This window comes from Haemaphysalis longicornis, unplaced genomic scaffold (genome assembly GCF_048455015.1).
Source record: "Haemaphysalis longicornis isolate Haplotype H1 unplaced genomic scaffold, Haemaphysalis longicornis Haplotype H1 scaffold_9, whole genome shotgun sequence".
NCBI classification, from domain to species: Eukaryota; Metazoa; Arthropoda; class Arachnida; order Ixodida; family Ixodidae; genus Haemaphysalis; species Haemaphysalis longicornis.
In genome coordinates this window covers 14,391,665-14,409,053 of record NW_027526460.1, presented here as the reverse complement: position 1 = coordinate 14,409,053, position 17,389 = coordinate 14,391,665, and the positions used below count along the sequence as shown (strand labels likewise).

The following is a 17,389-nucleotide window of genomic DNA, read 5'->3' as shown; positions in this document are numbered from 1 at the left end:
TGTGTTTCCGCAATGGCCGCGCTTTTCTCAATTTCGATTTCAAAATCGCCGATTTTTGCTAGTCGCTTGCGCCGTGTACGCGCGTATTTCAGCTGTCAAAGTTTGTATGTGGCAGCACCTTTAGGCAAACTATACAGAAATAGGGTTCTCACGAGTCAAAAATTTTAGTGCAGTTGGCCTTTAAGCGCTTCAAATGAACTTGCTAATTCAATGCGGTGCACGCGCTATAAAAATTTTTGCACCCGCTAGCAAGTCCCGGCCATTACAGTTTAGCGGGAATGTTGGCGAGGACACGTGGTTATATTAACGTTGAACCTAATGACGAGCCAAACAACGTTAAGCTCATTGTACATAGAGCAGCATGTAACGGCTGCCGACATTAACTCGAAGGCTGTGACGCATTTACTATATGCACCTTTAATCCTTTAATGTCTAAAGGCCACACCAGTCGGGATACAGTCGGGATACTTAATCAATCGGTGTACTATTGCACTGTTACTGCATCACGCTTTTTCAAAGTTAGAGTCAGGCGATAAAGAAAAGGAGCAAATTCGGTGTTGAGGATACGTGCTCGACTTGCATTCCGCAGGCCATGAGCTCAATTTTCATGCGGCCTCAAATTTTCGTAATTTTGCTTTTCAACTCGGCAATTTTAGTTTCATTCTCTTTGCCCCATCGGTCATTACAGGAGCCAATTCAGTGCTACAGATGCTGATTTCGGAAAGCGGCTGTCCCCCCCCCACATCATCCATTTATTGCTCTCGCATAAAAAAAAAAAAAACGCGATGCTGTCAGGAATCGAACCTGCGTCCTCGTGCTCAGTGGAACATCAACTTAGTGGGGAAGGGAGTCATTTTTGTTTTTGTTTCCAACACTATTCCTTTTTACAGACCGCCTGCTTTCACTTGTTGAGTGCACCTGATACACAGTTTTTTAACAATTACAGTTTGGCCTGTTTCTTTGCTGTGTCATACTTCTGCTGAATATTCCAAATCGTGGTTGCTTCCCTTCATTTTGCCACATCCGGGCGGGTCACTACATATAGCATTCGTTAATTGCGAAGCTCAAATCTAAACAATGTTTCAAGATATTCGCTATAATATTTCCCTTGTCTTGTCCCAATTGCAATTGAGTTTTTTCCGCATTGATTTTCGAAAACCCTGTGATTTTCAAGCAACATCGCTGAAAAAAGTGTTTTGGATACTTTAAAGGCGTTCTGTTACTCAAAACTTCCTCTATCAATTTTCGACCATCAAATTTTTCCCTGTGTAATTTAGTTACACCTTAACATCCCTCACCGGTTCTTTGAGCGCAACACGGACGATGTCTTGGACATCCACTTCAGCCAGAGATCTCCCTAATTTTCTTGAGGCGCGAATGACAGCTATCTCAAGCTGCTAGCACCGCAAGAGTAAAAGTTTAATTCCCAAAAACAATCGCGTAGCGTTTCACGAATATTTCCTCATAACTGCGCCCGCATAGATTATGATTCGGCACACGCATGTGGTTAGGAAGAATCCTAAGAGCCTCTAGCGCACCCGAGATGCGTTCCCATTTTTAAAATCCTTCGCATTTTGTCGTAGTCCCACGGGCTTTCATCTCGCGTTTGTTCTCCGACGTTGAAACACAGAGGTATCTGGTGACGAAAATGCGGAAGGACCCGCTTCGCATTTCGCCGTCTAGAAGATGGCCCGCATTTCCGTCCTTAACGATGTTGACACAGCATCTCACGGAAACCCGCCGCTGGCCCTTTTTCGTGGAGTCGTATGATTCTTTATTTTCAATCTGCAAAGAGATCTGCGACTAGTAACGGATGATATTAACGAGGGAAATCGGAGCGAAGGATTCTAGTTTCACGTGTGTGCGTCTTGCCTATTTTCACAGGTGTTCGTTTTTTCCTCGTATGTACGTTGAAGAAACGGGAGCACTTCATCTTCGTATCCGTCCGTACTTCTAGTGTTCTAGACCATATACATTACAACGAATGGATGTCGGAAGACGACTGATGGGTTATTTGGAAATTCTGTCGTTAGAACACCACCCGCATTTACCTAGATAATGTCCGTGTAGGTATTTACTCCGAAGTACCACAGATGGTACCGTTTCTTCGCTATCACCCTGGGATCGTTGCTTTTAATTTTTTTTACATTCGGACATATGAATAATAAATTTCAAAGAGAAAAATCGTCAATCAACCTAGAACAGGCAATCAGGCGATGGCCAGTAACAAAAGGGTCGCATATGCTATCAATGGTAAAAGCAGTTATTGTGATGGAAATTCAGAAACGCTGTTGTTCTTAACTATATAAACTATACTTTATTTATTTATTTATTTGCCACAGTAAAAATAGGGGCGGTTTCTCTCTCTTTTTTTTAGAGGGGGCCATGTCGTTTGATGCACAAAAAAAAAAAAAGAAAGCCTGGTCTAGTGTTAGACCTGTCTGACGGTGGGACCGCTTGCACTGTGATCGCTTCATACAACAAACCTCAAGCGTAGGTTTTCATCCTACGAGAATCGTGCATTTGAAGCCCAAGTTAACTCTGGGCGTTCCAATGAGGAAACAAGCGGCTCGAAATACTCATACATCTCAATTGTCACTGCGCACAGTCATAGTATAGCAAGTGGCGCTTAATGTTTCTCAGTTACAAAATCCACATGCCGCTGGAGGCACATCTTTATAAATTTCTAAGGTTATGATTACATCATCATCATCATCATCATCATCAATTTGTGTTCGTTTTTGACGCGCCGTCAATCGGTGCACGCGACAAGGGGATGTCACCTGGTGTGATTATTCATGAAGTGCGGAAATGCCTCCACCCGTCTCACCAGCACCTACGTGTTTTGTAATTATCTAGTTTAATTAGGCACAATTCACTTTTAATTTTGCCTGCTAATCATTCCACCATAGTAAACTTTCCATTAAAGCAGAGTTGTACGTTGTCTGCGTGGTCCCTTTGAAGAAGCCGCCAGGACGAAAGTTCTTTATGCGGGTTCGTTTAAGAAAGCTATTAAAACTGGGTGATTTTTGGTGTGGAACCCGCGTATTTTGCTCTCCCGTGCAGCGATGGCTGGTCCGACCGGCAAGACGTGGTGAAGAACCAAGAGAAGGCGTCCGTGGGGAGCCTGTCGATCCGGTTCCACGCAAAGTACGACGACGACTTCGACCGCTACTACTTCGGCCTTGACCCATTCACCAACCTGCGGAACCCCTGGTTCAAGGAGTTCTGGGAAGTGCGCTTCAACTGCTCTCTAGGGATCAGCCCTGGATCGGCCCAGTACAACCGCACCTGCACCGGTGAGTGAGCGCTCGCTCACGTGACCAGGCAGTCTGACCGCCGACCAGGCGCGTCCCGCAAATTGCGATGTGCGTCCTAAGCGCACCGCTCTGAGAAGCGTGGGCTCTGGGGAACGTTCCAAGTGTCCGTGCGCCGTGCTTGGCACGTGGATAGTATGACCACTGAGCAAAACTCACATTCCTAATGAACCGCTGATCGATATCATGTCTTTGCGGCAGACGTTGGGACAAGAGCATGCCAAATGAGTGGTCAGCGTCGACGGACATTGGCGCAGAAGTCTGTGAGCGCGTGCATACAAATGAAAAGGCAACGCGCACAATGATCAATCAATTCGAGATCATGAGGCGCAACATACCCAGTTCAATCTTGAGACATAAAGGTATAACAATCACATTTAGGGCAAAAATCAGGCCCTGTGTTTGTCTTTCAGCAAAAACAATTTGTTGTGCTCAAATCACAACATGTATTAAACAACTTCTGGGAAAGTGCGAACCAGTATGGAAGCAGCATAAAACTTCATTGGTATTCGGTCGACAGCTCTAAACACTTGGTAAACAATACAAACACTTCAGAATTGGAAATGAAAATAAAAATTCTATCATATGTTCTGAGCCCGTGGAAAGGGTAACAATTATAAGTTTTCTCTCTTTTTTAGGCGCCTTTTATTTTTCTTCGCGTTTCCTCATTTTTTTGTTTTTGATTTTTTTTGCCTTGCACCAACTTCCGGTAAGGAGGAGGAGTAGGAGAGGGTGAGGCTGTGAAGAAGTTAAGGTGTAGCTGCAAAATACTTCGAGGTTTCGGACAACCACTTTTCGGTTTCGAAGCAAGACGTCAATCACGGTGTGTAATTCATACTGGCAGCCTATCGCCTTCACTGAGTGCAAGCAAAATCGCGCCGCGAGCGTGATCGTTTTTTTACACGACCAAAAAAGCCCGGCAGAGTCTTTCCGTAAAGAGAAAGTACTTCTCTAGAGACTCAATATCGAGACCCAACTCAAACGCGTGGGAAGTCTCTCCCGACACGTGCGTGGGTGCACTGCTGAACAATGATTTAGGGTGATAAGAATTCTCAACTACATCATCGCTGCCTCATTATGAATACTTGATGAAAGTATTCACTGTTTATTGAGTGCTTAAAGATGCTATTCGGAAACAGGCGATCATAGAGCTAAATATATAGAGAGAAGAAGGAGCCTTTTGTGCGAAGTTTACTTTTTTCCGACGAATTTTTAATAATGAACAATATAAAACGAAATGAAAAATGCTGAAAAAATTGTTTCTTCATTAGGGGTGACTTGGCTTGTTTTAGCTTATATTTTTACCCATCCAGGCAGAGATCTGCTTAAAATGTCCAGAATAAGGACAAACAAATACCAGGCGAATTGAAAAAAGCTGGAACCAGCATGACACCTCACAAGCTTGTGTAAACTTATAAAAAAAAAAAAACACGCCAGCTTAGAAAAATGCGTCATCATAAACAGTACTTTAAAGGGAATAAGACAAGAGCCATATGCAGAATATCGACGTTGGTGTGGGCCTGAGGCACGCGTGCGCAGTGCATATTCTAAGGAATACAAGACAAATACCGTCGAAACATCACAGCCCTGGTTTCTTTTGTTTACACCTATGGCATCGTATAACTGTGGTTTTGTTCTCCGTGGCCAAGGCAAGGCGCTTCGGGTTGTCTGACTTAATTTATTTTTGTTCCGCCATGAGTACGTAAACGCAAATCTGTAATATGTTTACTCCGGCCTACTACAAAAGTCGTGCAACGTGATATTATGACGTGCGAGGTGACTGCAGTAACCTGAATACCGAATCGTGCGCTAACAGCTCCACACTTTATACGCAGACTGTTTTTGATGCAATAGGCTACTTATCCAGCATAAACCTAACACAATAACAATGACCATAGATAAAAACTTGCTACAACAAAACTAAATGTCATATCGAGTTATCGAATTCTCTGCCGATTAGAATTGTACTGACGACACAAAGGATGCCAGCTGATAGAAGAGAAATATATACTCTTACAAGTAAGCTAGTGTTTTTCTTAAAAGTACGCATCAAAGTGTGGGACGCAAAATAAACGATTCAGACAACGACTCAACTGTTCACCTGCAGTAATTCTGCTGTCGGTGTATTTTAAAGACAACAATTTCAGCCTGTCTGGATCTAAGCTGATGTAGACCGGTGTTTTACTCTCCTTTGGATTATCTCACAAGCACGAAGGTGCTCGTGAGAAAGGTAGACTTACAGAACGGCTCAACCGAGCTTTTTTTAAGGGACCCTGTAACACTTTTTTCAACTTTTTTTGAAATCCTAAATTCTTGCAGAACGTAGTCACCCAACACACCCAGTACTTATATTAGGGGGTCGAAAAGTAGCTCTGACAAAAATTACACCTCTATGCCCATCAGGTAATTTGTAAACTCACTCAAAAGATTTTGCTCTCTTTCCCGGTCTTGATGTTCTTCGACGGCTCGAATTACGTCATTAAGGAAATGTAGCGGCTGTTGGCCGGTTTTTCTTCAGTTGCAGCAATGGACGCTTTTTGATAGAAACTTTTAATAAAATCCACAAAAACAAAGCACAAATGGAAGGCGTATGTGGTGCGACGAGCAAATCACGCAGTGCCGCTCCGTGCTGGCGATAATTATAGCTTCAAAAAATTAAAACGAGCACAAAGGACGAGGACACAGAAACACAGTAGACGGGACGAGCGCTCGTCCCGTCTACTGTGTTTCTGTGTCCTCGTCCTTTTCGCTCGTTTTAATTTTTTGAAGCCATGAAACAACACGCCCAACAAAGCATTTTATTACGATAATTATAGCTTTCGCAGTGGTTCCACACTCAAAGAAAAGAATGAAAACGCTTATCTAAAGTGTTGCAGGGTCCCTTTAAACAAAGCGTGTGCCAAAAAGCAGTTTGTACGAGGTTGTTTTGTTGAAGCACAATAATTATTGTTAGTTGCATTGTTTATCTTCTGGCGGAACCATATGTGTGTTAGTTATTCGAGTACTACGTGGATCCGGTGAATTGAACTTTCAAATCAGGACCTGGACTTAGGTCCTGCGAAAAATAAAGTTTGTTCTCTCTCTCTCTCTCTCTCTCTCACCACCCTCTTAGCAGCTTACGGTTGGGATGGATAAGTAAAATGTATTGCACAGGAAAGGGCCGGCCCTGTGACGACATACTTGGGGCAACCGCGTTATATTGTGTCACTGGCTCTCCTTGGAGCCCTGCTCAGCTCAACAAATGTTTCCCGCCATCCGCAGGTAAAGAAAAACTTCAGGAAGGCCACAAGCAAGACACAAAGGTCGAGTTCGTGAAAAAATCCATCTACACGATGGCCCACGGGCTGCACAACATGCACCGTGACCTGTGCCCCAACACTTCGGGCGTGTGTCCCGCCATGGTGCCGGTGAACGGGTCTGTTTTCCTCCAGTACCTCATGAACGCCACCTTCGCCTGGAGCAATGAGACGGTGTTCTTTCACGAGAACGGAGACCCCCCCGGACGGTGAGCCAGCCGAAGCTCGTTTCGCTGCTGCGTTTAGCATGGCAAAGCGCGCCTTTAAATGCCCTGGCTGCGTGGGGAAAACCCACTAGAACTTTTATTTTTCATGGGATCTATGTGCGTGGGCGGAAGCGTCTACGTGACTCAGGGAACGCGGTTTCGAATGTTTGGGGAGAGCGCGATCTTGTAAGGTGAAGATCACGCGGTACCGATGGCAGGCACGTTACCCGAATGAAGTCATTTAAAAATGAAACATTGAATACAGAGGCTTCAATACCGAAAGCACTACACACTTTATGTCGTAACACACGGAGCCACCAATGCGTCCCCGCTATTATTTCCGTGCTTTGAAAGCGAAAATATCGGTGTTATTCCTAGTTCCGTCTGCTAAGCATGTAAACAAAGTTTGGGTTTCTTTGAAGTGTATTGGGTTTATTTGGAGTAAACTTGGGTTTATTTTGAATGTACCAACGCGGTTCGGCAATGCCTCTTTTGGCTTACGCTGTAATACACACTAAACGTTATTCAGGTATTTTGGTGAATGGGGTCTGACTTTATGCTCGCAGACCTTAGCTTTCCAACTTTGATTTCTAAACATTTGAAGCCGTCAAATAAAACCTAACATCGAGCGCTTTAAGTACTCCGTTTGCTATCTCACATTGAAATATATTAATTTCAAGACATTATTTTTTGAGAAACTTTTTTCTTCTGCCAAAGTTCGGGTCTCGGTAGTTTTATGACGGTAATTGTTGCACAAGTGATTGTACAAAAATGATAGTTCCCGATAAAGAGTTCAGGCCCAAATATTTTTCGCATTTTGGCTCCCTTTAGACGGTGACGTAAGACTAGAAGTGTTTACTTTGCCTGAATCAGAGCACACGAGACAGCCGTGTAATTCATTCTGTGTTCAAAGTAGCCAAAATAAAATGTGCGGTCCGAAACACCGTGGCTTTGAATCAGTTTTCAAGGAAAGATCATTAGGCACTTCACTTTCCTGTAGAGCGTGCTTTGCCTGTAAGACATGTGTGCGTTTTAAGAGGCCTACTTTATGAAGCAGAAAACATGATATAGCGTATTTTTATTCTTACCTAAACTTTGATCAGGTTACACGCACAACTGTGGCTTAAAAGCTTTCCGCTACTGAGAAAATTGTCACGGATTCAGTACCGCTCGTCACCAGTGTTTTCGTTTTTTTTTTGTTCTCACAGATGGGAATTATAAAATAGCCTGTCTGTGCGAAATAACAGCTGACGTAAAGTTCTCGGCTGGCGATAAATTAATCCGTTGGACTGAAGTGCCTTGTAGTACTGAGTAGGTTAGACGCAATAAGTTTTATGAAGAAATTTGTCGCTGTGGTACAGGATAGCGGTCACTTTTAAAGCAGAGCCCTGGCAGTCTTGCTCTTACGAACGTTGTTGCCTAAAAATGGGCTGCTCAGGACTTACCCAAGTGCAATGGTTATCTGGCGGTTCGGGTGCGATATTTTATTTGCGAGCCGCCGGACAGTTCTTCGGGGTCTTAATAGCTCCATTGAATGCCTAACTTATGCGGTACCATTCTCACAAATAAGGTGGCTTTACGGAACACCTCCCAACACGCCCGGTTAGTTTGGACACATATTTTTATACATGAGCACTAGATGTGGCATGGCGGCAAAATTTTCGGGTCACTCCGCGTCTATCTGTCGACATAGCAAGCAGTAGGAGAACACATAAGGACAGAGTCGAGAGAGCGCGTGAAGATAGCTGCCTTCACAACCGCGCGAACATTGCTAGGATGACGTGCATCAAGTCGCAGCGCGGTGTGCCCCTGCATCTGCACCGTCTCCACGGGTCTTGCTCCTCCTCTTCCCCCTTGTCCCTCCCGATCGCACGCCCTAGGGAGTGCGCAGCCAGTGCAGTCCGGCAATACAGGTGGACGGAACGTGCGCTTAATGTCGAGACTGAATTTCAGGAAGGGGAGGAACAGATGCTCACACATTCGGAAAGATCCCCCAATAGGCCTTCATTAATTTTTACAATCTAAATGCGATAGTTATACATTGCTATCTCAGAAACCCATGCAGTGTGTATTTCGAATTTAAATAACTTCGGCTTTCCCTCAACCTCGGCTTTGCGCAATTTTCGTAATTACGTAAATTACGTTTACGTAAAATTGTAATTTTTTCGTGTCCGCAGTTAAAAGATTGGCCGCGTATCTACTCCTTTCGTTTTAAATGTCGACGAAAGACGATATTCTTTCTCGGTATTTGCCAAGTAAGTGCCTCCCTTCGCTTTCCCGCTCACCTCTCATGTTGTTCCTCTTCCGTCGCGCTTCTCCCAAGGTAAAGACGCCAAAGGTTTGCTCAAGTCAATTTAAATCTACCACGTTCCACTGCTCCAGACCAGGTGCCTCGGTGGCAGCGCTGCCGTACGGCGGACACGCGCGTGAATCGAGTCGCCCTACTTCAACGTTTATAGAACCACGTTGCCCTGCTCCACGTGCGTTCTAAGTAGAACGTGGAACCTATCTAGTGGAACCTTTTGTAATTGTTGTCGCTCGATTTCTTAAAATGCCGCCAGAAGCTGCTATAGTGGCGCGGACGACAGCAGGTGACGAAGTAAATTTTTTTTTCTGCAGTGACTTTATTTTATTGCGCAAAAAACAAGCATCTGTGATTTTTTTGTAAAGGAACACTGTAAATATCACTTATGTATTAATTTTATGTCTGATACTTGCGTAACGTCTTGTTCTGGTTAACAATGTTGAGAAATATGAACCTTGACACCGGACTTAGACGTTTATATTTGGTTGCAAGCATGCGAGGATATTGCGCAGATTTTGTTTCACTTAGGACGGGGGGCTGAATCGAGTCACAGACAGACTATCGCCTTTGAAATACCGAACATTTGTCGAGCGCTCGCACGTGCGCGGGCCTCGCGGCGACCACACGGCAGTCAACAAAACAAAGAAAATGCCCAGCGCTCCTGTGTGTGTGCCTCGCGACAACCGCCCAACGCCTCCTACGCACGCTCTTCAAGCCAATAATACCAACTTATAGAGATTGGCCGAGATTGCGGTGACCGCCGGGAAGTAAAAAAACAAAAACAAAAATGCCGAGCGCTCGTGTGCGCGTGCCTCGTGGCGACTCCTGACGTAATAAAGAACCGTGGCAGGGTTCTCAAAGATACGCATCGCATATAAAAAATAAGAGAACGGATGTAAGCGCCAAGGCGTGGGAAAGACAGCTCCTGAAAGGGTCTCAAACAAATAGAGAGGAAAGGCTTGACCGAATGTCTGCGCCGTTGCCACTTGTCTGAGGTGCGTGGCTAATTACGGCGGTGGGCCATTACCTTCAGGCGCGTCATTTACGGGAAGCTGGAATCGCACCCCGGTGGTCTTTGTTTCGTGTCCGTCCCTTCTCTTCATGGTCTCGTTTAACCCTTCAGACGTATCTCGTGTCACCGTTACATGCCGCCTCCACAGCTTTGCTATATGCTTAGTTTTTTTATTATTATTTACGTGCATGTCTTTGCGCACACCTGAAGGCTTTCTGGTGTCGCTTTCTGGCGCTGGTTTTAATGGTGTGCATATTTTTGGTACGGGTATAGTGATGCCGATTGCAGGTCCAGGAAGCCCGTACCATTACCCCCCTCCCCCCTCTTTTTTTCGTGTAATAACAATCAGTGTGTAAACAAAAAACTTCCCGCTGCCAGCGCCAGCTTCTACGCCTTTCCATTTTTTGTAGATTAGTTCCGCACAGCACCATTTTAAAAGAACATCTCACAATTCCCTTTCGCATTTCTACTCACTTGGTCATAGTAAAAAATAAAAATAAACTGGTGTGCAGTCTAGTCATTCGAATTTGTACCATGACTGCTGCATTCACAGAACAAGCAGAGACTGGAACCATTTTCTCGCCACCATGGCCTCCATTACAGACCCGAATCGCTTGAAGGCGATTATTTATCCAGAATTGCTTTATCTCTATAGTTTACAGAATCTGCTGTTCTTCTTGTTAAACATCATTGCTTTCAGTAACGCGTTCAGGCACTGAAAATAAATAAGGGATGTCACGGTTTATGCTTGCCGACAATTTTTAGCGTACGCAAAATATGCGCATTATTGAGGCTACATAAACACCAGTACATAACCCAAAGAAAGATTAACTTTTGGCAATTCAACACGCTCAAGCTACATCTAGGCGATGAGGCGCGCCGTAGGGGAGGGCTCCAGATTAATTTTGACTATCTGGGAATTTTTACGTGCGCCGAAATCTCTAACACACGGTCGTACTTGCTTTTCGCCTCCATCAGAAAAGCGGCAGCCGCTGCGGGAAATCCAACCCGCGCCCTTGGGCAGAGCAGCACAACGCCTTGGCCACTGACCCACCGCGGCGAATTTATTTCGTAGATGACTGGCGCATATTACCTACCGTCTTGGGATAACAAAACAAAAAATAGGAAGAAATTAAGCCATGGAGTTTCTTCCCCGGCTATTTTGTTTTCATCGCAAAATCGAGACATTTGTATTGGACTTGTATATTGCAAAGTATTGTCAGCATAGGGGATGCTTTATGCTTTGTCATACAATAAACAAGAAGCAAATAAACAAATAAAAATTTAGGAATGCAGACGGTTAGTTTTACAGAATCCTCGGGTGAGGAGTATAAGATTCTGAGCGTTCTGACAATGAAGATAATGTTAAAACCTATCTGTAATGACAGAAAAAAAAAACTTGGGAGCTAATATAGATAATATGGAGATTGCGTGCATGCTGTATCATGTGATGTTTTTTTTCTTTGTACCCTCAAGAACTGACTGACCACGACCACGAGGGTTTCTTCGTGGACTAGTTAGTGATGCATTTTAACAGGGTTACCAGCACACGCATACGGGGACACGGAGGGTCACGGGGACATGGAAACGGTCCTGTTGTTTCTTCCTCCCGTGTCCCAGTCTGCGTGCGCTGGTAACGCTGTTAAAATGACCATGACCGCTTGATATACTGGTATTGTGTTGCTTTATCATGTTGATCTTTTGTCGACGATAGCAAAATTTCGTTAGATGCATGGGTTGTGAAGTACGCTACCCTGTATTTGCGCGCAACTTGAATTTCATTGTTTGCCCGCAGTGTTATTTATGTATGTCCTACGTGTTTTATATCGGGCTTTTCAGTTGGAATTGGAAGCTTCCGTATTCTCCGTATGCGCGTAATCTGCATTTTATTGCTTAGTAAACCCCTGCCGCCAAAAAAGCATAAGGTTAATCCGACTGCAGGCGCATAGTTCTCGTGTAGACAAGGAGAAACTTGACGAGATTTAGAAGCGAATTCAAAAGGACCGCTCTCCACATCTTGGAGGTCACCGCAGTACGTTATAATAGGGGGCACTTGCTCGTGTCCTCTTTGCAAATTGGCTTTGCTTTGGTTCGTAACTTCACCGTCATATAAACGGTTCAAGTAATTAAAAGCGTAGCTCGCCGCGAAATCAATCCAAGGAATACAGAAATATTGCACATAGCTGAGTTAACAAGCACTCATTTGATTTACGGCTTGAATATTGATCTTGGGAAGCTGTCGTCGCGGATTGGACACGAGATCACATGCGCTGGTCATGACACGAGTAGTTAAGGATGATGAGTTTGTGTTTCACTAAACGTGTTTACTCAGCAGACAGTCGGTAGTTTTTATATCTTCCAGTCAGTTACGCAGAAAGTAGGGCAGATACTTTGTCTATGCGGAGTAGAGATATGGATCCTTGAAACTACTCGTAAACATGGATCGTAAAAAGGGAACTTAGAGAGTTTTTTTCGATGTCGGATGCTGAGATTTTTCGGTTCTGTATGCCTCTAGGCCACTTCAATTTACCGATTTTTCGTAGGCCATGACAAACCTCTCACTACTTGTGGGTTCGTAAGAAGTGCCCCACGAGTGACAGGCAACCACGGAGTAAACAAAATGTGGCGCCTTGCAATCCACGAGACAGAACCCACGGGCACCACTTATTGAGTTCAGTAAAATCGACCTCTGTGAAGTGATTGGCATGGTCTGATTTTGACCCCTTTAAAGGACGTCTACCAATTTTGGAAAACTATATAATAAAGAGCCACATGCTTAAATCCCCCGAGGAGTGGGAGCCATCGTAAATGAGGGTAGTCGGAATAATTCCTACTTCCATCTGGAAGCGCAGTCTGGGTAAGCGGGACAAATTCAACTTGTGCGTTCGCGTTGTATTCATTCCCATTCAAATACAATCATCTTTGTGCACACGAACGTGTTCCGGCACGCGCACATGTGCACATACACACGCATTCTCACTCAGGGTAAATTATCTCCTTTTCACACAACCAGACACGACAAAAGGTGTCATCCCAGGTTGCTTAAAGCTGTCGGCCAGGGTCACGAGTTCAGCCCTGATCAATTCTTTCTTTCTAATTGTAGAAATTGGAGGTTGTAGTAGCAAACTGTAGTCTTGTAATCAGGACTTTATTCATTTTATCGACAAGATTTGTTGTGTGTGTATGTGAACTTCGTTTATCTGCGTAGGGTATCACTGCCGGAAATCCAAGTGCTTGTACAAACCAATTTTGACCTCGGAACAAAGGACCAGTTCATTAATTTTTTGGCTTCCGGAAAGCTGAAAGCGGCCCTCAGTTGATGGAGGAGGCATCGAAGAAGCCCTTCGAGAGAAAGTTCTTCTTTGACGATGCTAAAAACAGTTCACACGTGCAACCTAGCACTTTAGTAACGCGTTCACGCCGCCTTTGCGCGAATCTTGAGACTAAAGGGCGTAAGCGACTCGCATGGGAAGAAGAAAAGCTGACTGGAGGGCTCTTGATGCCCATGGAGCCGAGGCAACGATTACAGTTCGCGACGCTACGCCCTCCACGTGCGCTCCAAGGCGCAATTAGCGGCAAGCTCTAAAGACGGAAGTGGTCAGCTGCTCTCTTCGCGATTCACCTCCTCCCGCGACAACTTATGCTAAATAGTTTCCTTGATTATTTTGTTTTGCTTTGGTCGTTTATATCGCGCAGCCTTCTTTTTTGCATGCCACGGCTTTGGCGACGATCACCATCAAAATGAGAAAGCGTGTACAGGTCTCTTTGAACCTTCACTCTTTAGTGGGCGGGGGAATTTGTACTTGCGCTGCACGAATTTTTTTTTTTGTTACATCGTCCATGTCCAATGGTCCATGATTCATGGACCATTGCAGCATTATCACAAATTTTTTTCATAGTTTTATTTGTTCAGAAGTTTTCATTTCGTCATTTCGTTATCAATGGGGATGGCGATGCCTACCAGGAATGTCGTCGTGACGTATTTTACTTAAGGCGAAACACTCTTTCTGTGCCTTATCACCAGTGACTTTTCTGGCCTTAGAAGTCTAGCCTCATATGCATCGTTGCCTCGGTATCAAATTCCAAAAAGCTAATAGGTGTATATACTAGTGCAACTGGTTGCACGTTTTATATAGTTTAGCATTATTTAGCGAGAACGAAACCTTGAGCCTATTACATAGACATTTGAGACACGATTACGCTGCGAATGCTAACGCAATTTTTTAATTAAAAATAATTAAAGCAAACCTTGAGTTTGTTCATGGGAAAGCAATAACAGGTCACCATATACAGGCTGAACGCCAGCGCGCTGTGGACGTGGTGTGCTAGGCACATTCTTTCAGCTGTGCGACGAATTTCTGCTAACGGACTGCTCGCCTCTCAATCCTCATCCCCTGCCTCCAAATCCTCATACACCCGTTCAACTCCTTCAACCCTACCCTCTTTGAACTTCAAACTAAGGCCTCACAGCGGAAAAATGGTTCGGCAGGTACCGACACACACATATACACAAAAATCAAAGCCCATTTATTAAGAGAAATTGGTTCAGAGAAATAAGGTTAAGAGAAATATCACGTGCAACCTGAGTCTAAGTCCAAAATCTAAACTGCTTCTACCGTTTCGGAATGGGGCGATCAAATAGACGTCGGCTTCACGACGCGAAGGACCCAAGTTCTATTCCGACCACGGGAAGCATTTTTTTCTTGAGGCGCTTGATGTGCCCTTGTGAAAACCCATCGTGTAAGTTGGCTTTCCTGTAGTGCGTTTACGCCAACGAACGACACCATCAGGGAGGTATAGAACGCTTCGCTTTAAAACGGTTCGACAGACACCGACCGACCTAAAGGTGGGATGTTCAGTGAAGTTGCTGAAGAATACTAATGGCATTGAAGAAGGAGACTTCCCTGTGGAGCTGCGCGGCTGGCGTTACGGTGAAGTTGCCTACTGCACTTGCGCGAATGACTAATCTAGGCAGCGTTACACCATTGGCTTAAAATAACGAAGAATCAGGAAATTCCCGTTTCTGCTAACGAAGATCTGGGTCAAAATGTTCTCTAGTGTCATCACAAGTCGTACGTTGTGGCGATGTTGTATTTTGCAGGTAGCTTTTGGGTTGTGGGGTAGTTAATTTTTTTTGCGCAAATATCTAAGGTTATTCTAAGCAGGGAGGAGGATATTAAAGTGGCGCACAGATCTGGTTAATTGCACAACGAAGATGAACTATCATGACTAGAGAGCGGAACTTTAGGCACGAAAAATTGACGTTTAAGGCGCCTATAATAGGCGCCGAAAAGTGTCATTTATGCATATATAGGCTCGTTCCGCATTTACTGCAGCAGCGTATTTAATACAGATTTAAACAGCAGAGAGGTTTAAACTTTTGGTTCCACCGTGAAGCGTTACCAGAAAACTCAGCGCAGCCGAGCGCAGAGCGCCCGGCGTGGCCCAGGCTTGCGGGGTGGTTTGTGCAACGGGAGGATCCCCCTAAAAATACAACCAAAAATACCGAGCGCACGTAAGCGTGTACTCCTCGTGAGGAGCGCCCGGCGTCGGCCAGCTCGACTTTCGAGAACACTCTGCCAAAGTTCGTGGCGTCATCTCTCGCGTGCTCTTCTACTCTCCAGTTCACGTGCGTTTGCGCATGAAGTGGGGAGCAGAGGCGCCGAGTTCGCGCTACAGACGCCGAGTTCGCAAAGCCGGTTGCCACGAGTTATAGCACGTGCTTACGCGCTCCACTTTGGGAGAGACATGAAAGGCTGTGGACTAAACGATCAGGAACTGCCAGTCATGGATAACATTCAAAGGAAAGTTCGGAAATCCATGTGAGGTTCAACAGCCCGGTCTCTGACGAAGGGAAAGGGGCGGTCAGCTCTGCTGTTTCTCCAGCTTTGCCCCCATAGTGCTAGCTGCGCAATTTTTTTTTTTTACTATAGCGGACAAATCTTGTGCTTTGGGAAAGTAATTTTAATTTCCTGGTGAAAATGGGTCACACAAGTTTTGCGTTTTTAATATACGAGAATTTATACCTAAATTTAGTGTAGGGTGGTTCGGCTCTTAAAGAAAAGGCTTAGCTGCCATCACAAACCAGCCCAATCTCAATGCTTTACTGCTTCAAATTGTACCTTTTCTCAGAAGATATTTGTGTGGGAAAAAAGAACTCTCCTGGAGTTGGCGGAGTGTGCTGTACTTCGGAACGCGCCATGACTTAATTCCGCCTGGAATGACCGAATGCTCGTCACTGAGAACCTTCAGTAGTTCTTTTAGCATAGTAAATCCAAAAATTTTACGCCGGAGTCAGATTTAAGCTTCGTAATGACTCTCTATGCAACAGCTCTTTCGGCGGTGGCGGCGGCGAACCTGGCCCAGACCCTCAAAATGAGCTCAGCCTTTTAAGTCGGAGTGGCGCATAAGTTCTTAGCTGTTGGATTCTTTCTACTAAGAGCGGGTAACAAGCACATGAACGGGCCAAGTCACGTTAAGCGTAGCGCTGTGTAGGGCTGCGACGCTTTTGTTGAATGCAAAGCTGTTAATACCCCGGAAGTGTTTGTTGTTCTGCTTTATTTTTTAATCCTAGTGCCGCAACGTAGAACAACGGGTTCTGCTAGAAGAGGCACAATTAGTAACTGATCGCTGAAGACGAACGCGCCTGGAAATACGTTACCTTGACGGCAGCTATTTATTTGTTGACAGAACGTAACGACATCCTGAGCTCTTTACAACACCGCTGAATCCCGTTGATAGAACAGTGAATTGCAATAATTCCAGATAAATTACTGAGTTACCCTGTCCTGGAGAATCGAATGGCTAGCGAATCTGCGCAGGATAACGCCATTCAGAACTATGCACTCTATACAGATGAAACAACCTTAATCAATTAACCGTTAAAGCTAGGTTGCATACGCTTGTGAAGGTTAACGGCACGGGAGATGTCTGTCGCGACCAGACTACTCAAAGACCGCCGAGATGCTCGTCTGTAAGCGTTGTCTCTCGTTCCTTCTTTGTACTACACGTGCTGCGTCTTGCCGAATGGCGGAGTACCCGTGATGGACGGCTGCCTGTGCACGTGTTCGCGGCATTGCCTTGAAACTTTCACGTAATTATCTACCAAGAGGTGTCTTTTGCTTCGAGCGGCACATGCGCGGCAGTGTCGCATTCACTTTCTTCCTTGGTTGTTTTTTATTGCCTAAACAATGGACAGGGCATGTTGGCAAAGTGTTCGCCGTTGATGCCCGGACACAGCCCAACAGAAGAAC

At 44.9% G+C, this 17,389-nt stretch overlaps 1 protein-coding gene across 1 annotated transcript in view; it reads left to right on the top strand.

Annotated features, from left to right (window-relative positions):
- The window catches only part of LOC144152724 (metabotropic glutamate receptor 5-like), a 518,399-nt gene that overhangs the window by 459,987 nt on the left and 41,023 nt on the right, over positions 1-17,389 (top strand). The window contains exons 8-9 of the mRNA XM_077684131.1: positions 3,067-3,299; positions 6,579-6,822. Coding sequence (XP_077540257.1) covers positions 3,067-3,299; positions 6,579-6,822 — 477 coding nt within the window. The remainder of the gene's footprint in view (positions 1-3,066; positions 3,300-6,578; positions 6,823-17,389) is intronic.